Source organism: Apodemus sylvaticus, chromosome 10 (assembly GCF_947179515.1).
Source record: "Apodemus sylvaticus chromosome 10, mApoSyl1.1, whole genome shotgun sequence".
In the NCBI taxonomy this organism is placed as follows: Eukaryota; Metazoa; Chordata; class Mammalia; order Rodentia; family Muridae; genus Apodemus; species Apodemus sylvaticus.
In genome coordinates, this window is record NC_067481.1 from 23,730,826 (window position 1) to 23,753,218 (window position 22,393).

The 22,393-nt window shown below is 43.6% G+C and overlaps 1 protein-coding gene across 2 annotated transcripts; it reads left to right on the forward strand.

Moving 5' to 3' along the window:
* The first annotated feature begins 7,289 nt into the window (after positions 1-7,289).
* On the forward strand, positions 7,290-16,163 carry Krt26 (keratin 26). Of its 2 annotated transcripts, XM_052195839.1 has the most exons (9): positions 7,290-7,721; positions 9,217-9,299; positions 10,493-10,649; positions 10,770-10,931; positions 11,017-11,142; positions 12,053-12,270; positions 14,485-14,543; positions 15,842-15,856; positions 16,018-16,163. In XM_052195839.1, the coding sequence occupies exons 1-9, from the start codon at positions 7,290-7,292 to the stop codon at positions 16,161-16,163; spliced, it is 1,398 nt and encodes a 465-aa protein (XP_052051799.1). The 2 variants fall into 2 exon arrangements, with proteins under 2 accessions (XP_052051799.1, XP_052051800.1); XM_052195840.1 differs by lacking the exon at positions 15,842-15,856 and having other exon boundaries at positions 16,012-16,163.
* The last annotated feature ends 6,230 nt before the right edge of the window (positions 16,164-22,393 follow it).

The following is a 22,393-nucleotide window of genomic DNA, read 5'->3' on the forward strand; positions in this document are numbered from 1 at the left end:
CAGGGCTACTGGTTGAATACACAGCGGTTTATCACGTGTCTATGAAATTTTGTCTTCTAACCCTTCCATGCATGCTGGGCATACATAGGTTGAGTGCTAGGCACTGAAAATAAAACAACTAATTAAAATAAAAACCAGCACCTGGAGATGGAGAGATGGCTCAGAATCAGCTCCCCTGGTTCAGTTCTAGCACCCATGTGATGACTCTCAAATTCCTGTAATTCTAGGGGACCCGATATCCTCCTCCAGGCCTCTTTGGGCACTGCACTCGTACATTTATGTATGTGTACAGTGCCCTGTATATACACTGTATGCATACACACTGGAGAAACATACACATAAAACACAAATAAATGAATAATCTTTTTTTAAAGAAACAGATCTTGAGCATAACAGACTCATGGAAATAAAAATAAGAAGTTAAAAGGTCAGAAGCATCCTAAACAGAAAGGAAAATTGGTGTTTTTTAAGAGAAGAGAGAAAGGGAGGTTGCATAAGGGATGGGGGGCGGTGCTGAAAGATTGTAAGAGCCAGAGGTAGCAGAGGACTCTGGTTCCTGGACACAACGGGGCTGTTATTGCTCAGGAACTCAGTGCACGAGACCAATGCAGTATTAAGTCAATCAGTTCTCCAGCATTAGATGAAGGGAGCCATGGAGTCTCACCCCTGGCTAAGGAGATAGAGGCGAATGGTGGCTGATATGGGGGTGGAGGTGAAAGAGGAGATGGAAAGATGGGGTGAGCCGGGAGATGGGGAACAGCGCTGTGAAATGCTGTCTTCTGGACTTGACACGGCTACTGCCTTTGTGAACTCACAGCTGTGTGGATAGGTGGCCATAGCTACTACCGACACAGGATCAAGTCAACTATATCCCAGCAGAGATGGAGTAGGAGATTCACCAGGGCCCACACCTTACCAAGGAGCTACCGGTAGTGGATAGTTTTTGGGGAAGGGAGAATAATTCTTTATTGAGGTTATGACAATTGGTAGGTTTCTGTGCTCTTGTAAATGCTCTCCACACCCACACATGTATGGGCAGCGCTAACCAGACTTAGAAGGTGCTAAAAGAAAAAACATGAAATCGGGAGAGGGTTGTATTGGGGGTATTAATAGTTACTTTTCTCGTACAATGATATTTTACTATGACTAAGGAAACTTACAGAAGAAAAACTTTCTTTTGGCTTAGAGGGTTAGAGTCTATCATAATGGCAAAGCAAAGCTAGCAGGCAGGCCTGGAGGCTGGAGGGGAATCCTGGTTTTGGGGGTGGGAGTTGTTTTTTGTTTTTATCTTTTTTCTTTTTTTTTAAGAATTATTTATTTTATGTATTTGAGCACAATGTTGCTGTCTTCAGACACACCAGAAGAGGGCATCAGATCCCATTTCAGATGGTTGTGAACTACAATGTGGTTACTGGGGATTGAACTCAGGACCTCTGGAAGAGCAGTCGGTGCTCTTAACCAGTAAGCCATCTCCCCAGCTTCTGGAGAAGAATCCTTAGAAATGACATCCTGAACCGCAAGCACAAAACAGAGAGAGGGATGAGTTTTGGCTCTCAAATCCCACCCCGAGAAACATACTTCCTCCAGCAAGGCCATGCTTCTTAAGTCTTCCCAAACCACTGCCGTCGATTAGGGACCAAGTGTTCAAATGCCCAAGATTATAAGGAACATTTCTCATTCAGACCACCATGTGGGGAAAATAGGGATAATTGGAAGGGGAAAATATGACTGTATTTCATTGCCTGCCTGCATGAAATTCTCAAGATAAATAAAAATTAAAATTCATTAGTTAATTGAAAATAGGGACTGTGGATGTCATTTGGTCTGTAGTGCTTCACAAGCATGCATGAAGCTCTCGTTTCCATCCCAGAAGCCCGGGTGTGGTTGCACACACCTGTGCCCACACTCTGGGAGGCGGATTGAAGAGGAACAGAAGCTCAGGACATTTTTAGCTACGTAGAGAAGCCATCCTGAAATACACGAGACCTCGCTTCAAAAATATAAATAAGATAAAATAAAATACCTGGGTGAACCTAAAAGTTAAAATGGTTAACTTTCCAAGCAGCTGACTTTTACATCCTATACTTTTATCTCAAAACCAGATTTTTAAAAAAAAAAAATTCTTTCCACATAGCTCCAGTCAAAAATACTTAGCCAGTGTAGAAGACAGTTCAGCAGGTTCAGAACAAAGCTAAACACACTCTGATCATCCGATCCAGCAATTTCTGGAAACCACTGGATCCTTAACTTCTCCACCCAAAGGTGAAAACATGTCTACACAAAAACCTGCACAGGAGGAGCTGGAGAGATGGCTCAAGGTGAAGAGCACTCGATGCTCTTCCAGAAGACTGGAATCTCTCGTTCCCAGCACACATGTCAGCAGACTCACAAAGCATCTGTAACTCAAGAGATCCTACATCTTCTTCTGGCCTCTGGGAACATTTGCATACATGTGGCATATACTCATATATAAGTAAAAATAAGTCTTTAAAAAAACTATACAAAGATGTGTACAGGTGGCTTTATTCATTGATTGACAAAATTCAGGAGCAAACCAAATGCCCTTCAGTGGGTGAGTAACAATTAAATGACAGCAGATCCATATGATGGGGCATTAACTGGAGCTATTGAGCCTGGAAAAGACAGAGAGGAAACTTCAATGTGTATTACTAAGAAGCTAATTTGGAAAGACCGTATCATGTAGGAGTCCAGCTCGCCGACATCCTGAAAAACATAAAACCATGGAAACGGTACACAGGAGTCAGTGGTTGCCAAGAACTGAGGAGGGAGGATAAATGGGGCTGTGGGGCAAAGGGATTCGTGGGACAATTGAAAGTACTCTATATGCTACCTTGAGGGCAGGCATGGGTCGGTGTGTAATTTTCCAACCAAAAGGGTTCATCCAAAGTGAACTCTAACGTGAACCACGGTGAATATGACGTGTGGAGGTATCTTCGGAACAAATGCTCTTCTCCAGAGAGGACTGTTACTGCGGGCCAGTGGGGGCCATTGATAGGCTGGGTGTGATGCAGGGGAGTATGTAGGGAGTCTCTGTACCTTCCTCTGAATTTCACTGTGAGTTAAAATCATTCTTAAAAACTCTTTACAGCTTTTTTTTTTTTTAATGACTAAAGAGTTAGCTTAGATTTCTTCAATGGTTGGAATGTCTGGTCACCAAGTCACCCAAATGAAGGGAACAAACTCTTTCTATTCGAACCAAGTAGAGAGAATAGGTGAGTGTACTGGGTGTACCTGTGGCTTTTAAACTTTAACTTCTAAGGAAGAATCAGTGATAATAGATAATCAGCACCTGCTGTGTGCTAAGCACTAGGCTAAGCTCTTCGTCCCCACAACAGCCCTATAAGGTGGATACCGTGGTCATCACCATTTCGTGAATAAGGAAACTGAGTCAGAGAGCAGTGGAGTCATTTTCCCAGAGTCACACAACTAATAACCAGAGGTGCTGGAATCCAAGTAGTCTGACTCACAGCTGGTGCTTAGCCACAACCTGACACCATGCCGGTGAGAACCGAGAGCTCCTCAGCTCCCCCTCTGTCTAAGTGGGAAAGGGTTTGCTAGCCCTAATTTTCTTCTCTTTCCCAGACCAGAGAAGCCATTGGGGAGGCGCTAACACAACACAACCTGATTATCAGAAGAAACACGAGGAATCTAGTCACATAACAAACCACTCAATGTTCAAGAAAAGTGTTTTCCTGGGCGGGCACGGTGGCTCAGTACGTAAAGGCACTTGTGGTCAAGTCTGATGACCTGAGTTGAACCCCCAGGGACTGACACCCAAAAGTTATCCTGTGATCTCCACAGGCATAATGCAGTACGCACATGCATGCTCACGCGCGCACACACATAAACACACACACTAGATACATCCATACAAACATACGTACATTAAAAAGTTTTTTAATAAAAATGTTCTTCTAGAAGAGCCAACAAAAAAATTTTTTTAAATATGCATCTTTAAAGTTTTAAAATCTTTTTTATTCATTTGGTGTGAGTGTGGATATGGGTGTAGGGACACAGCATACCACGGCACACGTGTGCGAGTCAGAGGACAACATGCTGAACTTGGTGATGTAAGTCCTCTCCTTCCACCATTGGGAATTGAACTTACATCCTCAGGCTTGGCATTGAACCCTTACCTGCTCAGGCCTCTCACCAGCCTCTAGAATTTGCATTTCAACCAATGGGATATTTGAAACTAAACAATACATTTATTCACAGCAAGATCCTTCGAGTAAGACAGAAATGTAAAACTTCATCCTGAAACGAGACATTGAAACAACATAGAAGTCCAAGTTCAATCCAGTTTAATGTCATTGAATACCAGCAACATGCATAGAATGCACCTCAGTACCTAGTAGATTCTCAAGAAATGATGGTTTGATCTGCCAACAGGTGTCAATACTGCTTTCCAGCCATGAATACATGATCTGAAAAAACAAAGACATTGATCGAAGTGACCCAGGAATCTACTCAAGTCATCTTAAAGCTTCCAGAAAAGCAGAAATAAAAATAAATTTAAAACATAAATAAAGTATAAATAAAGCATATTTATCCTTTTAAAGTTTTAGTTCAGAGGGATGGAGAAATAGCTTAGCCAGTTTGAGCACTGGCTGCTTTCGCAGAGGACCTGGGTTTGATTTCCAGCACCCACACGGCAGCTCACAACCATCTAGTTCCAAGGGGCCCAACATCCTCTTCTGACCTTCACCATGCATACAAGTGGTACACAGGTATACATGCAGACAAAATGTTCACACACACAAAAATAAATTAATTAATTAAACTTTAAAAAGTTATCAGTTTGCAGGAAATGTGTGAAGGAGAGAAGGGAAGAGACTTGTCCTATTAGTAAACACAAACCATTTTCCAGGGCTTACACATCATCCATGCTGCTGTGAGAGAGAAGTCTATGATCTACGTGGCCATGTTATTTCCATATCCAGCTCTTCTACAAAAGGGTTCTAATAATATGTGCTTAACTTAGTCCACAAAAGATAAGTTAATTAGTATTTATAAGCTACCTAGAGATAAACAGATTGTGTTAATAATACTTTGCAGTCTCGTTAGAACTCTTATCTAAAAAAAAAAAAAAAAGTCAAGACTTACAAACTATTCCTCTGCCGACGTGCTGTGTTGGTTGTTTCATTCATGGGAAAAATTGGCAAAAAAGTATAAAAAATTGGCCAGGTCACAGCAAAATCACTAATAATTCTCTGGATATAATTAATAAATCTTATAGTGTGATGCTATGGTCTGAACTACAATTCTGTATTAATTGTTTTTAAATATTTATGCTTTTTTAACTCACACATTCTAGTACACTGGATATCTCTTGTCTTATAGTCACAAAGAGCTGATATTTCTCAAACTCCAATGTCTACAACATTAAAAAGTTTCACCTGGGAAAGAATTCATGCTTCAAAACTAAACCTGTAATCAGTCGACCAATCAATCTGTGCCCATCCTAGGTGATGGGTACAACCTGCTCCTGTCTAACATGTCCACCTTATTATGATAATACAAATAACTAACATTTATAAGTGTCTGTGCCCTTCAGACTGTCTTATAGCCATTCATTATTGGGGCTGCCCATTGAAGTCTCCGACGGACACTGTGGGATGTGATTATATTCGTTTGTTCCCAGGGGAGTGAAGCACAAAGAGACGAGCTGACTTCCCAAGGACTTCGTGGACAAGAAGAAAGCACCTGCTTCCCCATGGCAACCAGTCTCCTAGGTACCAGATTATGGGTTTCCTAGGTCATGATGGAAACAGCCCTCTCTTCCACATATGTCATTCCCCACTGATCAATGTGAAGCTCGGGTCTTAAAGTCACAGTGCTTTACACACAGAGAAGAAAGCTGTAGAACCATGACAGGGTGGGGCAGGACATGCCTGTGACCTCAGCATTTGGGAAGACAGAGGAATCAGGAGGATCGGACAAGTTCAACGTCAGATTGGTCTATACAGTAGGTTCCAGGCCAGCCAGGGCTATAAAATGAGACTCTATCTCAAAATTAATTCTTTTAAGGAAAAAGGAAAAACAATTTGGCATCCCAGAAGTTAGTTGAATTGATGTTCTACTCCTAGACCAAATCAAAAAAAAAAAAAAAAAAAAAATTCTACCAGGCACAGCGGCATGTGTCTGCAATACCAGCACTCCAACAGCTGAGAGAGGAGAACTGGAGTTCGTAGCCAGACTTGGCTAGGTGAGACCCATTCCAAAGGGTCAATGAAAAGGAAGAAGGAAACTCCCAGTACAAATCCCTGCCAACACCACTTATTTATGAACTTTAGCAAAGCTGATAAGCAAGTTGCTACAGAACTTCAATTATTCACTTTTGACTTACTACAAACAAGTGCCAGGGACTGGCGAGACCTCTCAGTAAGTAAATCCCACGCAAGGATGAGGACATGAGTTTGATTCCCCCAGGAACCCTGTGGAAAAGCCCTGGGAGACAGAGACATGCTGACCCTGGGCCTCCCTGGCCAGCAAGCCTAGCCTACCTCACAAGCTCCAGGCCAATGAGACACCATCTCAAAAACTGAACAGGATAGATGACAGAGCATCACCAAAAGTTGTCCTCTAGCCTCCCCACCTGTGCACGCACGCGCACGAGCACACACACACACACATACACACACACATACACACATGTGCACCTACACATGCAAACACCCATTAACATGCATATGCATGCATATTGCAAAATAGATCAGTTCAAGAATTCTTATTGGCGAAAGATCGCTAAATATAGTGTTTCTGTCTCAATAAGAAGGGGAAGGCTCAGTAAAATGGGAACGATTGAGATATTCTAGCACATTCCTACCCAGGGAGCAAATATTTCCAATGTGAACTCTTTGTTACACCGGGCAGGGGGCAGGGGGGTGATGTCTCCACCCTTTTCCTGGGGTCAAAAAATATGTAAATTCTCATCTTGGTAACACAAGTAATGGTTTTTCTCTCTGTCATCTCTGAGGCTGTGATTTACTGTTACTGACAGTGTAAGGCTATGAATTAGGATCCCTGTCTCTGGCACCTTTTCATATATTAAAAAATATCCTCGGGGCACCTTGCCACCTACTGGACACTATTAAAAATCACCCAATTATGAAAAACAACAATTAGGATATGAATAATGTTTTATTACAGATCGGCAGAGCTAAGATTGGGTCCTATAAAAGCCAGTGGGGCTATCGCCCCACGGAGGATTAGACTCTGGCTTTGCACCTCTCCGAGGAAGAAGGTTGCCGTGCTGTGCCGTCGCCATGTCTTTTCGATTTTCTGGGGGATCCAGGGTCTGTTCTCGAGCTGGGTCCGTCAGGCTGTCCAGGGGCGGGGCAGGTTTTGTGGCCGGGAATGTGTGTGTTGTGCCTGGAGCGGAGAGCAGCTTTTCCTGCACCCTTGGAGGCATCTCTTCTGGAGGAAGCTTTGGCAGTGAGGGGTCAGGTAGGGGAAATAGCGTCAGCTTCCTTAACAATGAGCCAGGACTCTTCTCTGGGAATGAGAAGGTGGCCATGCAGAACCTCAATGACCGCCTGGCATTGTACCTGAATCACGTGAGTGCCCTGGAGGAGGCCAACACTGACCTGGAGAAGAAGATTGAGGGCTGGTATGAGAGGTGTGGGCCTGGCCGTGGCCGAAGACTTGACCACGACTGCAGCCGCTATTTCTCAGTCATTGAGGATTTGAAACGACAGGTAAGAAATGCAGAGTCCCATGTTGTGGCTGTAGATACGGGGTAGGCATAACTAAAAGCTAGTCAACAGTGAGGTGTGGTGACACACATCAGTCCTCATAGCGACTGCGGAGGCGGAGACAGGACGGTCACAGGGTTGAGATAGCCTGGGAACCTAGAGACCTTATCACAATTAAAAAAAAAAAAAAAAAAAAAAGCTAGGAATATAACAGAATTTTTTCCCAGCCTGCCTGAGACTCTTAGTTCAGTCTCCAATATCGTGAATATGCTTAATTAGTTAACTGTTCATCTCAAATGTACTTGGCAAGTTTATGGGGTGTGGAATTTGCTCACTCTTTGTTCCCAAAGTTGAGGGTGGTAGCTGAGAATTTTAAAAAAGGTAGAATTCAACAGTGGAAGAGGAATAGATTCAGAATCAACATAATTGAACCAGGCCTGACTTTACAGTCCTGAAATCCCAGCTACTCCAAAGGCTGAAGCAGGAGAATCACAAGTTTGAGGGCAGACTGGGTAATTTAATAAGATCCTGTCCCAAAGTAAAGCTTACTGGGGTTGTGGGTTGTTAACAGAGTGCTTGCCCAGCATATGCAAGGCTCCGTGTCCCATATCCAGTACCACATAGATGGTGCATTACTTGTTTTGTTTTGATATTTAGTTCAAACTTTTTGATGAGTAACCATGAAGTTCTCTGTGGGCCTTTTTATTATCTGAATAAAATAATGGTTGGACTTTTGGTGGTGGTGGTGGTTGGTTGGTTGGTTTGTTGGTTAGTTGGTTGGTTGGCTATTCTTGTCTAATATGTGAGGCAAGAGTTCTACTGTAGGACCTCCTTTTGGGGAGACCCCCACTCCATTCTCGGGATAGCGTACACCCAAGGAAACACAAGAGACCGACTTGATGCAAATGCATGAGGTAGTTTATTATCAGAGCTCTGGATCGACACGTATCTCACACAGGAGACAGTGGAGTCGACCCTGAGGCCCAAAAGTTAGGGGTTTATATAGGAAAAGTCAGGGGGTTTTGGCGCGGTTACACATGATTTGCTGATTCAAACATTGGGGGAGGGGATTCTGGCGCGCAGGGTGGGTTTTTTTGGCATACGTGCAGATCGGGCCGTCAGCAATGTAGGAGGGCAGTTTATTTTTGTTAGCAGGAAGGTCACTTTGACATTAGTAAACTGCATCCAAGGGACAGGAGACAGGAGACTCCGGTCCAGATAGTGTATGACCCATAGGAGTTTTCCCAGGCATGCCCCTTATCTTTTATGGCCAGTCTGTTTGTGGAATGGCTCAACCACAACCTTGCTTCAAGCTTGTCCCGCATGCCCTGGCTCTAGTCTGCTTGCTGCTCAACTATGGATTCTGAAAAGTCCCAACTCCCTTCACTACCACCAAGTTATACCCCAAAACCAAGTTTCTTTGAATATCCAAATAAAGATACAAATGCCTGAGACAAGTTCCTACTGACCTGGAATGTCCTTTGACTGTCCCGTTCAGATCCTGTCTATGACCACCTGCAATGCCAACCTCGTCCTTCAAAATGACAATGCCAGACTCACAGCTGATGACTTCAAGATGAAGTAGGTGAAAATGAACTGATGGTTATTAATAATGGCTACAAGACCGCAGCTGCACTACAGAATGTATTGTTTGCTTTTAAAACCTATTTTTCTGTGTTTTATTTTATGTACATGGGTATTTTACTTCTGTATATGTCTGTGCAGGACGTGTGTGCCTGGCACCTTTGGAGACCAGAAGCGAGCAGCAGGTCCACTAAATCCAGTGTTACAGACTGTTCTGAGCCCCTGCATGGGTGCTAGGAACCAAACGTGGGTCCTCTGAAAAAGCATTCTGTGCTCTTAACCACTGAGCCATCTCTCCAGCCCTCCAAACCAAACTAATGTAACGAAGCCATTCTATTCTACATCAACAAAGAAGTAAAATTTAATACACCCTTATAAAAAGATCTATTTTAATTTTTATAAATCAGACACTGTTTTATCTTAACATGCTATTATTGGATGGCAAAGATTGACTGTAAAGATACAACACCTCTAAAATAATGTGTTTATAAGGACTGGGCTGTCGGTAAAGGGTTTACCACAAAAGCATGAGGATCTACCTGAGTTCAGAGCCCTAGTATCCACATGAGAAGAAGAGACCAGTGCACACAGGTAAAGCCAGTGCTGGTGAGATGCAGACAGAGCCAGGCAGTGGTGGCCTGCGTCTTTAATCCTAGCACTCAGGAGGCAGAGGTAGGTGGGTATCTATGAGTTCAAGACCAGCTTGTTCTACATACTGAGTTTTAGGACAGCCAAAGCTATACTATACAGAGAGACCCTGTGTCAAAAAAAAAAAAAATACAAGTGGGGGAGGTGAGGGGAGACAGAAGAGACTTGCTTTTAAAACCTATTTTTGCTTTTAAAACCTATTTTTGTGTTTTATTTTATGTACATGGGTGTTTGGACAAATTGGTGAGCTCCAGTTTCAGTGGGAGACCCTGTCTCAAAAAAGACAGTGGAGAGATATTGAGAAAGATCCCAATATTGACCTCTGACTTCCAAGTGCACATGCACATGCAAACACATACACTGGAAAAAAATAGTACTTATAAGCTAATAGATATCTCAAACTATCTTAATAGTTTGCCGTTGCAAGAAAACCTCAGAAATACACACAGAACCAGAACACCCCACCCCTCGGCACATGAAGTGTCTTTACAAGTTGTACCTGCTTGTAATCCCAACTCTAAAACACCCTCCCACCCTTTAAGGTATGAAAATGAGCTGGCTCTGCACCAGAGTGTTGAGGCTGACACCAACGGTCTTCGCAGAGTGTTGGACGAGCTGACGCTGTCTACGACCGACCTGGATATACAGCGCGAGGCTCTGAGTGAGGAGCTGACGTACCTCCAAAAGAACCACGAGGAGGTAAGGAAGCCCTCGGAACAGCCTCGCACACCGATTTCCTTCTTCAAGCACCATTGCATACCAGGATGTGGGTGTCAATCAAAAGCCTCCCCCTGGGTATTAATGTTTACCCTTTTCCAGGAAATGGGAGTTCTGCAAAATGCATCAGGGGGGAACATCAATGTGGAGATGAACGCTGCCCCCGGCGTGGATCTAACCGCCATGTTGAACAACATGAGGGCCGAATATGAAGATTTAGCTGAGCAGAACCGGAAAGATGCAGAGGCCAGCTTTAAAGAGAAGGTATGTCTGCGGCAGGTGACACGAGAGAGGCTCATGTGGTAAACAGGCAGGCAGGCTACTAAGCCTTCTGACGATTCTTCTTCAGAGTGCATCGCTGCAGCAGCAGATTTCAGATGACGCAGGAGCGGCCACGGCGGCCAGAAACGAGCTGATGGAACTGAAACGCAATCTGCAGACTCTGGAGATAGAACTTCAATCCATCACAGCCATGGTACTGCAGCAAAAACATCCCACACAGGATATTTTGTAAAGAAAGGGGGTTTATTTACTCATCCAAGTAGTGCGGCCCCAACTGCCCCAAAGCCCTCTCTGGCTACACCACATAGCAAGTGGCATCATGGCAGAAGTTTTAGCATCGTGAGACCGGAAGCTAGAGCACAGGGAGGGACCACGATCAACTGTTTTAAAATAACCCTCTCTGGAGAGCTAACTAGTGTCTGACTAGAACTAAATCGATTTACTCCCAGAGCCCTTGGTGACTTAGCCTCTCATTAGCCCTACCTCTTAAAGGTCTCCACTTACCTTAATGTCACCACGCAGGAACGAAGCCCCTCATACATAAATTGAGGAAACATCCTCAAACCACATCCAACACCTAACATGATATGTGCATAGATAAATAATTACATACAAACCATGGTTATTTTTAATATTTTATTTTATGTCTATGAGAGCTTTGCCTGCATGTATGTACGCACATCATTTATGCATCATCCGGTTCCTGTGAGGGGCAGAAAAGGATGTTAAATCCCCTGGAGCCAGAGCTATAGATGCTTGAGAGACACATTGAAGCTACTGAGAACCCAGGTCCTCTGCAAGAGCAATGAGTGGTCTTCACTGCTGAGCCATCTCTCCAGCCCCTATGAGATGAATACTTCCAACATTAAATGTAGTATACATAATTAAAGGACTACAATATGTTATATTAAATACCAGGAATTCAGTCCATAAGCATTACTTCCCAACCTTGACATTCTTTTCTCAGTGAACCCCGCCCATTCTGAATTTTAATTGGAAATATGTACGCCTCATACTAACGCTGACTTCAACCTTGAGAATGTTTCAGTGTGGACTCGGCGCCCTCTCTTGCTCATTCAAGCCTTACTCTGCTTTTCTTTCAGAAACAATCCTACGAAAACTCATTGGCTGAGACCGAAGGGAATTACTATGCTCAGCTCCAGAGAATTCAGGAGCAGATTGGAGCGAGGGAGGAGCAGCTGCAGCAGATCCGAACGGAGACTGAAGGCCAGAAGCTGGAGCACGAGCAGCTGCTCGGCATCAAAACCTACCTGGAGAAGGAGATTGACACATACTGCAGCTTACTAGATGGAGAGCACCAGTGAGTACCAGTGATTGGAACAAGGATCGGCCCCGCACAGTAACTATGTTTCTATTTGTTTATTACACATTTGTTACATATTATATATTAAGTGCTTGCTACAGAAGTATAATATATATTGCATATTTAGTATGTGTTCTATCTTGTAATTCATAGCATACATAGTACATCCTATAGCTTCTTTAAAATCATATATATGAATAATTGAATATATTGAATATTGTTTCAATATTATACTCAATTATATCATTATTTCATCCATTATTGCATCCATTTCATTAATGAAATGAAAACAAATTTCAAAATCAAAACTCAGGGGTTTCTTTTGGCTTGAGCATTGTGTGTTGGTGGTTGTTGCTAGTGAGGATGATGATGATGATGATGATGATGACAATGGTGATGGTGATGATTTCTGAGACAATATCTTATGTAGTCTAAACCCTTAACTCTGTGATTTTTCTATCTCAGCCTCGTGAGTGCTGGGATTATGAGCAGGAGCCACACACGCCTCCTAGAAATCAAAGATCTAAGTATGGAAAACATTTGCATACCTAATTATATAAAGGACAATTAAATACAAAATACTTGATCATCCCAGTACTCTGGTCCACGAAAAAATTTGCTTTCTTTTATGTTTATATTTAAATACATTTCTTAAAACTCAACTTGTTTTATTACTTCAGTAGTTTTCCCACCTATACCCTCTGTCCAAGCTCAGAATGAGGATTAAGAATATCTCACTGGGGGCTAGAAAGACGGCTCAGTGGTTAAGAGTACTGACTGCGCATCCAAAGGTCCTGAGTTAATTCCCAGCAACCACATGGTGGCTCACAACCATCTGCAATGGTATCTGATGTCCTTTTCTATCTAAAGCAGGCATACATGCAAATAGAATGCTCATATACATAAATAAATAACTCTTTTCAAAAAATCTCACCGCATTGGTGCTACAGTGATGAGCACAGCCATCTCCTGAGAGGAGGTCATAGAGAGACAGCAGAGTTTGTTAGTTGAGACCCCAAAAGCTCCAGAATTGCAGCCTCAGTTGTGAGTCACAGTCCTGAATGAATCTGAACATGTGGTTAAACCTCTTTCGACCACAGTTACCTTCTTGTTTAAGTTGTAAACATGATAAAACCCACACTTTGTTCTCAGCCACAGCACCTCTCTATGCAGACAAAGCACCTTGACAGAGGCTGACACTCAACCAAGCCATCAGTGGCTGTTACTAAACACTGGCCCCATGTTCATACTGTGTGTGAATAGCTGTCTTCTGCAGTCTCCCAGGACTCTCATCAGACATTATTATTATTATTATTATTATTATTATTATTATTATTATTTTGTTTTTCAATACATCCCAACTACAGTTTCTCCTCCCTACCCCCCACATCGCCCCTCTCCCATGGATCCACTCCTCTTCTGTTTCCCAGGGATATTCACCAAATACAGCATCACAAGATACAATAAAGCTAAGCACAAAGCCTCATATCAAGGCTGGACAAGGCAACCCAATAGGCGTTGGCGGTATAGTGGTGAACACAGCTGCCTTCCAGACTATTCTAAGAGAAGCCAGCAGTGATGGCTCCCTCCTCAGTATCTGGAGACCATTCACTCTTCCCTTAACACACAGTACCCTTTTAGGCAATATTAAACATAATGATTTACATGAATGTGTTGCCTTCCTAACACTACAAACTACTGTGTTTCTTAGGTCTCTATTTTTCTACAGCACTCAGCGGGCACTGAACTGTTGAATGAAAAGTCAGAACAGAAGCTTGGGACAGATGCTCTTGTTGCTAGATAGAAGAGACGATATCCAACCATAAACACCCACTTAATCTCTTCTCACTATGCTGAAGTCACCAAAAGCCTACTAACATCCCTTTAAAATAAAACAACTTAAAACTTCCTGAAACTAGAACTCCAAAAGTATTATTTCTGGGGATGGAGAGAGATGATGCTTCAGCAGTTAAAAACCAGTTCAGTTCCCAACACCCACGTCAGTTATATCACAATCAACTGTAACTCCAGATCCAGGGGAACTAATGCCCTCTTCTGGCCTTGACTGGCACCTGCATATAAGTGAATGCACACACATGCACATAAACAAAATGAAGAGTATTTTTTTAAACCCCTGTAATTTCCAATTCACAAATATTTATGAGCTTCCGATTGAAAGAAAAATATAATAACCTACTCCTCTCTTTACAGAAGAAGTGAACACACAAGTTACAAACCAAAGGACGGCAAGCCTGCAAACGAATTCAATGGTATGGAAGGGGTTTTAGTAAGTGTAATATTGTGCATGTGCATGTGTGTGTGTGTGTGTGTGCGTGCGTGTGCATGTGTGCATGTGCTAGCATGTGTGTGTCTGCTGTGCGTGTGGAGGACAAAGATCAACCTCAGGTGTCTTTCTCAAATGCTCTCAGCCTTGCTCCTCTGAGACTGAGTCTCTCATTACTCTGGAACTTGCCAATTTGGCCAGCGAATGTCCAAGGATCCTCCTGCCTCAGCTTCTCCAGTGCTGGGATTGCAAGTGTGTCGTGCCTTGCCTGGCTTTTGTATGTGCACACTGGGGATTAGACTCAGCTCCTAACACTCCCACAACAAGACCCTCGGTCACTGAGCCGCTCCCCAACCTGAGGGATTCTTTTAAGCCCCTTCAGCTTTATTCAACAAGCAGCCTATGTGTTAGCTAAAAATTTGTTTTACGTTTAGGTCTAGTGAGTGAACCAGCGAGGTCATTGCGACTTGTTTGTTTGTTGTTTGTTTGTTTGTTTTTACCTAAATTTTTGCTTTGTAGCTCAAACTGGCCTGGAATTCAGTCTTTTTGCATTGACCTGTCTGTCACATCTAGGATTACATATGTATGCCACTATCCTATTCACCTGACAATTCTTAATATTTGTATCTTACATCCCTGCAGAACAAATGGGTTTAAATTATAAAATAACTGCCGAGAAGAATAAGTCCACGAACATCTTCATTGCTTAGAATGCCTTATTTTAAGTTTTATTGCTTTATAAAGGTGCTTATTTTACATCACTAACATAAGACAAGCTGGTATTTAAAGAAGGCAACAGTGTGGCCAGGCGACTCAGGCCCACGAGCTATACTGGGGACACTGCTGCAGCAGGAGGCTTGCAGACTCTAGACTTGCCTGGGTCACAACGCCAGTTGAAAACCAGTTTGGATGAATTAATAGAACTCTGTCTTGAAATAAGGATTGAGATGAGGGATGAGTATTAGTGAGAAATAAGAGTCCTGGTCTAGTATATTTTTCAGTACCTGTGTTCAACCTCCAGTTCTAAAAGGGAAAGGGGCCGGGGAGAAAAGCAGAAAGGAAAAGAAGGGGAAGGAGGGAGAAAGGGAGGGAGGGAGGGGAGAGGGAGGGGAGAGGGAGGGAAGAATAAGGAGAAGAGGGTATTGGCTATTTCAGACCTATATTTACCTGATGCCTAGACTCTTTTTAATTCATATTTCATTTGTGCTTTCAAGCACCCATTGCACACACAGAGACAGACAGACAGACACACACACACACACAGAGAGAGAGAGAGAGAGAGAGAGAGTCCTGACTCTTGTTAAGAACTGATTCTAAACATTGTATCTCAAGTCTCTCCGAACTTGCAAAAGCAAAAAACAAAACAAAGCAGTCTATAAATACATACCCGCCAGGACTAGGTATCTATTCCCCGGTTAAGACTGAGCACTGAACTTTACCTAACTTCATTTCAGACTCAGCAGAAGAAGCATTTGTCAGAACAGTGGCTGAAGAGCTAGATCAGCTCGGCAACGTCCTTTCACTGAGAGTGCACTCCGTAGAAGAGAAATCCTCTAAGATCAGCAATATCACCATGGAGCAGCGGGTGCCTTCCAAAGCCCCATGATGACGGCGAGATCATTCATCAAACAAAAAGCTGCCTCTGCAAAATCCCTCTAGTCGAGCAAATCACCCATGCCTGTTCCTACGCGAGTCAAACGACTAGACTCAAGTTTCCTTTTCTTCTTCTTCTTCTTCTCACACTGTCGTGGGCAAGGCAGATGGAGGCACCAGGACCCTTGACTTTGACAGGAAAGGAATGTTGTGGACAGAAAATATGAAACAAAGTTGGAGATTTACTAAAAAGCCATTTATAACTTAGATCTAAAGCATGGGGGTCGATAGAGAGCTTTTCGGGACAGGGGTGATGCATACCCAAGCATCAGTGTGGGCTTCTCCCGGGGAAGTCACACTTATCACCTAGATAATGTGTCTTTATCACCTAGGAAGGTATATAGAGAATTTTGGTACCTCTCAAGTTATATCTCTAAAGGTTATAGGAAACGGCCCTCTCATTTCTTTAACATTGCTCGAAGGGCGTGGCTTAGAAGAAGATTTAAACTTAAAAATAATTTCCTTCAGTAAACCAGGTTGTAAAATAGATTGATAGAGGTGTTGTTTAGACATAGGAGAAAGGAGTGTTAGAAACTCAGGGTGATACATCATGCTGGTCCTAGGAAGTATAATTTACCTTGACCAGTGTCTCTGAAGAAAGCTGTGTACTGTGTCTGTTGCATATCCTGTCTCAGGCCATTTGGGCCACATCGGGCATTTCTGATGGGATTTCTGATGTTTCTGGCCTTTCTCGGGAGAAGAGTCGGGTCAGACTCTGGGATGAAAGGCATAAGGGTTTTCATCCCTTTCTGCCCGTGTCACCATAAAGTTCCTATCTGTCTACCCAGCCCAGTGCTTTGGTAAGCCTTTCCAAGAAATGGGGCAACCTCAGTAGCTTTTAATTTTATTTTGTGAACCTTTGGGCATTTCATAAAGGGCTCTTCTGTTGCTAATTAGTTTTAAATATCTGCTGCTTTTCCATTCCCACAGCCGATCCCCGTCCCTATATGACTGTGCCAAGGATGCCATAGAAAAACACTGTGCTTCACCTCGATGTCCCATTTGCCTCAATAACAATAGAAAGGACACTAGTCCTAACCTCGGGTCCCAAATCCCTGTTTGCTGTGTAAAGGACCTATTGGGTCTTCTATGGGTGTTATTGTACCCATGGATCATGGCAGTTCGTTCACATCCCTCTGATGTGTAGAGGGATGATCAGGGGGTGATTCTGAACCCGGTTAGGTCTCCTTTCACCTTGGTGACTACGAAAACCTAGAACTCAAGCAGGAGGTCCTGCTGACAGCCTCTGCACACCTTGCCTACCGCTATGCAGTGAACAACCCTTAACAAAGAAACTCAAAACTCATCAAAGTGCAGAGAATGAACGTCCGTGCAGTGCTCAGTCATAAAGGGAACAGATGGGGAAAGACTCTAAGAGCCAAAAGTCACGGAGGACCAGACAGAATCAGGCAGGACCACGGCGCCCATAAGCTCACAGCAGCTGTGGCTGCCCGCTCAAGAGGAACACAACATCAAGCCGGCCCACAAACATGAATGAAACGGGGAGGGGTTCACAAGCCCTCCACCCTTAACTGAGGCAGTACTGACAGTTGATGGCTTCCAGGAATAGGAGAGTCAGCTTTCTTTTGGGGGTGTGACCCCTGTTAAGTAGACCATCTCCAGTGGGTGGCTCCATGTCCATGTGCATATGGGAAGCACAAATTTGATTCAACTGGTGGGGGTGGGGGGGAGAAGTTGGGAGGGGCTGGAACATGGGTCTGATGGCATGTGCCTTTAATCCCTGCACTAATTAAAGCAAGGCAACAGAGTCATGAGTGTGAGGATAGCCTGTATTACACAGCCAATTCTAGGCCAGCCTAACATGTGAAACGGTGTCCAAGAAAAGAATAAGGAGGGGGGAAAGGAGGAGTCACCTGGACCAGTACGCCATTCTTCAGTGACAGGTCCTGTGAGAGAAGACCAGGGGCTCAGAAGACAAGGAAGCAGTGAAGTGTGGCATCGGACACTGCTATGTCTTATGGCAAGCAAGCTTATTAAGGAGACAGCACCTTGTGTGCTATTTCCATGGGAGGAATGGGACAGAGTCAGTAGAAAATATCACACAATGGGACCAGGATGAGGCTAGTGAAGCAACACTGCACAGAGAACACAGGGCACCTCGGCAGCATTGTACACCAAACACCCAGCAGCCCGAGGACTGGAAACTCCAGTCTCTTCAGTGGGAAAAGCCAAGTTCCAGGGACAGAAACCTTAAGCCCTTCAAGGCCCTGGCCCCAGCCCCAGACATCTGCTCCTGGGCAAGGACACAGAATGAACATTCCCTGTGTCCTTCTGTCAGGGCTCTGAGAAACCTTTAGTCAGCCTGGCTCTCAACAGAGAAGGGAGGAAGGGGAGGATGAAGAGGAGGTGGAAGAGGAAGGAAAAGGAAGAAGAGATTAAAAAGTAATGTAAAGATAAATGAAAGGTGGGTTACATAAAGGGGGAGGTGATGGTGGGGATGCAGGCTTAGGTGTGGGGAGGGATGAGGGGGATGCAGGCTTAGGTGTGGGGAGGGATGAGGGGGATGCAGGCTTAGGTGTGGGGAGGGATGAGGGGGATGCAGGCTTAGGTGTGGGGAGGGATGAGGGGGATGCAGGCTTAGGTGTGGGGAGGGATGAGGGGGATGCAGGCTTAGGTGTGGGGAGGGATGGGAGAGCAGAGGACAGGAGATGGTGAAGGGATGGATAGCTAACGCTAAGGGTGTTTGAAAAAGCCACATGAAAACCTACTACTTGTGTGTGTGTGTGTGTGTGTGTGTGTGTGTGTGTGTGTGTGTATCTCCATACATATACACATACACATGCACACGCACACACACACACACACACACACACACACACACACACACACACACGGGTGTATCTCCCCTCAAGTTATTGGTCAAAGGTATCCTGGAGACCGCTCCCAACAGGACAGACATATTACCATTGCTCTTGGTTCTCCTTGGCAACAAGAACCTACTGCTGAAGGCAGTCTGACTATATGACAAATTATATAAACACGCACTGACTATATGACATGGAGAAACCACGGTAGTGATTTCCCAGAAAGCTTCCTCCCTCCTGGCCGGCTCTCACGGCTCTGGAAGATGTTTTGCAGCCCTCTGAGACAAGATGATGATAATAATTAATAATGACAACGACAACAACAACAGTAATAGTCAGAACACTGTGAAACACCCATGGGGAGTGCTGGGAACAGAGAAGTACTTGCTTGTGTCACCAAGTAAGCCAGTGCTCTAGCCCAACTCTGCTGATCTTTTTTAAATCCTAAATAGCGTTGGGGAGATGGCTCAGTGGAAGAGTTTCTTGCTGTGCAAACATGAAGGCCACAGTTTGGATTCCCAACTCCCACACAAAAGCAAGATCTGGCAACAGTCTATGATCCCAGTGCTGGGGGTACAGAGGAGGATCCTAGGGGCATGCTGGCCAGCCAGTCTAGATAACATGGTGCACTCCAGTTTCAACGAGTGGCCCTATCTCAAAAAATTAATGTCGAGGTAGGTGGCAAGCTAGGTCAGTGGTTAGAGTACTTGTCACTCAAGGCTGAGGACCTGAACACTATCCCTAGGCTCCACATTAGCTCAGAAGGAGAGAGGCAACTCTCCGGAGTCAGATGACTCCATGTGCATGCTGGGGAATGCATGCACATAATAAATACAACAAATACACATGTACACGCACAATAATAATAGTAACTTTTAAAAAATATATAAGTAGAGAGGGCTAGAGAGATGGCTCAGTGGTTAAGAGCACTGGCTGCTCTTCCAGTGGTCCTGAGTTAAATTCCCAGCACCACATGGTGGCTCACAACCATCTGTAATGGGATCCGATGCCCTCTTCTGGTGTGGCTGAAGACAGCTACAGTGTACTCACATACATGAAATAAATAAATAATTTTTTGTTTGTTTGTTTTTCGAGACAGGGTTTCTCTGTGTAGCCCTGGCTGTCCTGGAACTCACTCTGTAGACCAGGCTGGCCTTGAACTCAGAAATCCACCTGCCTCTGCCTCCCAAGTGCTGGGATTAGAGGCGTGCACTACCATCGCCCGGCAAATAAGTATTTTTTTAAAAAAATATATAAGTAGAGAACACTAGAGGACGTTGAACTCTGGCATGTGCGCACACACACACACACACACACACATGCACGCACACACATACACATGCACACAAACACACATACATACACATACACACAGAGAATGTGTGTATAATGCCTGATCAAAAATTGTTGGAACTAATAAATGAATTCCATAAAGGTAGAAACCAATATTGCCATAGGAAAATCAGCATGTTTCTGCTTGGTGATAAGAAAGCATCACAGAAGAAAGCAATTCCTTTACCAGAGCGCAAAAGGAAAAACAAAAATGTAAGACAGGAGGCAATGGATCCTTACACTGACAACTCCCTAGACGAAGAACTATTCCAGACCCTTGATGGCAACAAGGAGAGGGAGAAGAATCAGTTTTCTTTTAAGGGTGTGGCCCCCGGTAGGTTTATACAATGATCGTCTCTTAATATACATGCTCCCGGCCCCACACCCAGGACTATGTGAGCAGCACATATTGGAGCTGAGGGGTAACTTTTGAAAGAGAAGACGAAATCAGGAAGGCAGGAAATGGGGGGGGGGGATCTTGGAGGAGTTGGATCTTTAAACATTTCAAAAGACAACAATAAATAAAAATATATCTCGTGTCTACAGATTAAAAGAATTGAAATTATTAAACTATACAGATTCAGTGCAATCTCTATTAAAAACTATGGCGCGCCTTCCACAGAGTTAGGAAAAGAAGCTTCGTGGGCGAGATGTTCAAGGAGCTTCCCCTTCCCACGGAGGCCTCACATGGACCCACCCCGCCGCCAGAAGAAAGAGTGAAGTTAACGATGTCACCTCAGAACCTGTTACCAGTGTCAGTAACCTAAAAACACTGTGTTCCAACGCAAACGCACACCTATAACCTGGCGGGTGAAAATGAAGAGCCCAGAAACAAGCCCATGCTTTTTGTTGTTGTTGTTGTTTGTTTGTTTTTTGTTTTTCAAAATGGGGTTTCTTTGTGTAGCCCAAGCTGTCCTGGAACTCACTCTGTAGACCAGGCTGGCCTCAAACTCAGAAATCCACCTGCCTCTGCCTCCCAAGTGCTGGGATTAAAGGCGTGTGCCACCACCGCCCGGCAACCCATGCATTTACAATCATTTTTGTTGTTGTTGTTGTTTAAGATTCCAAGAATACAGGAGGGCAGTCTCTTCAGTAGATAATGTGCTGAAAACTGGAGAGGAAATGAAGACTTCGGGTCCTCACCTTATACTATTTATAAAAAAAAATTTAAAAAGTGGATTTAATTTAAAAAACTATGGCCTAGCCAGCGGTGGTGGCACACGCCTGTAATCCCAAACTTAAGTCAAACTTAAGTCCTCTGGAAATGTGACAAAAGAAAAAAGAAGTTAAGAAGAAAAAAAAAGTTAAGCTAAAAATACAGTCAACAAATGCAAAATTAGAAACACAGAACTACAAAGCACTAAAAATCTTCCTCAGAACAAAGGAACAGAATAAAGAGCTACCCCGCACACTGAGAATACAGTGAAGGCAGTATCTAATAAGACTGCTTAGTACCCAAAATATATAAATATTAGTATCATATATATGAAACAATATAAATATATGTACATGCAAATGTAAAAATTATAAATTTCATAATTTATAAATTATAAATATATAAAAATTTAGTACTCAAAATATATGAAGAACTTAACAACAAGAAAGCAACCTGATTTAAAAGGCATTCCTTTAAAGGAACTGTCAGCAAACCTAGAAAAAGGAATTCAACCTCACTAATCTCACAGAAGCACAAGGAGGAAATGTTGGTGGAGGGCCACAAAAATTCAGCTAGGAGAAATGAGTCCAGGAGATGCAGTTCACAATTAGGTGACTACATTAATGATAACGCATGTCTTGTGTGAAAACTGCTGAGTCCAATGTAAATGTTCTCACCTCAGAAATATGTGAGAGAAGTCTATGTTAATTTGCTGGACTTAGTCATTCCATTGTATGTAGGTAACGAAACATCTTAGAGTGTGTGTTTGTGTGTGTGTATGTGTGTGTGTGTGTGTGTGTGTGTGTAGTTAAGTGTAATTTCAATTTGCCAATTTCAAAGTGGGCTTTTCATATTAAGGGTTTTCAATTA

Excerpts from the sequence above, each read along its gene's own strand:
- Krt26 (XM_052195839.1), top strand. The coding sequence starts at position 7,290 with ATGTCTTTTCGATTTTCTGGGGGATCCAGGGTCTGTTCTCGAGCTGGG. Across the intron at positions 11,143-12,052 it reads TTCAATCCATCACAGCCATG|AAACAATCCTACGAAAACTC; the intron begins GTACTGCAGCAA and ends CTTTTCTTTCAG. Across the intron at positions 12,271-14,484 it reads TTACTAGATGGAGAGCACCA|AAGAAGTGAACACACAAGTT; the intron begins GTGAGTACCAGT and ends CTCTCTTTACAG.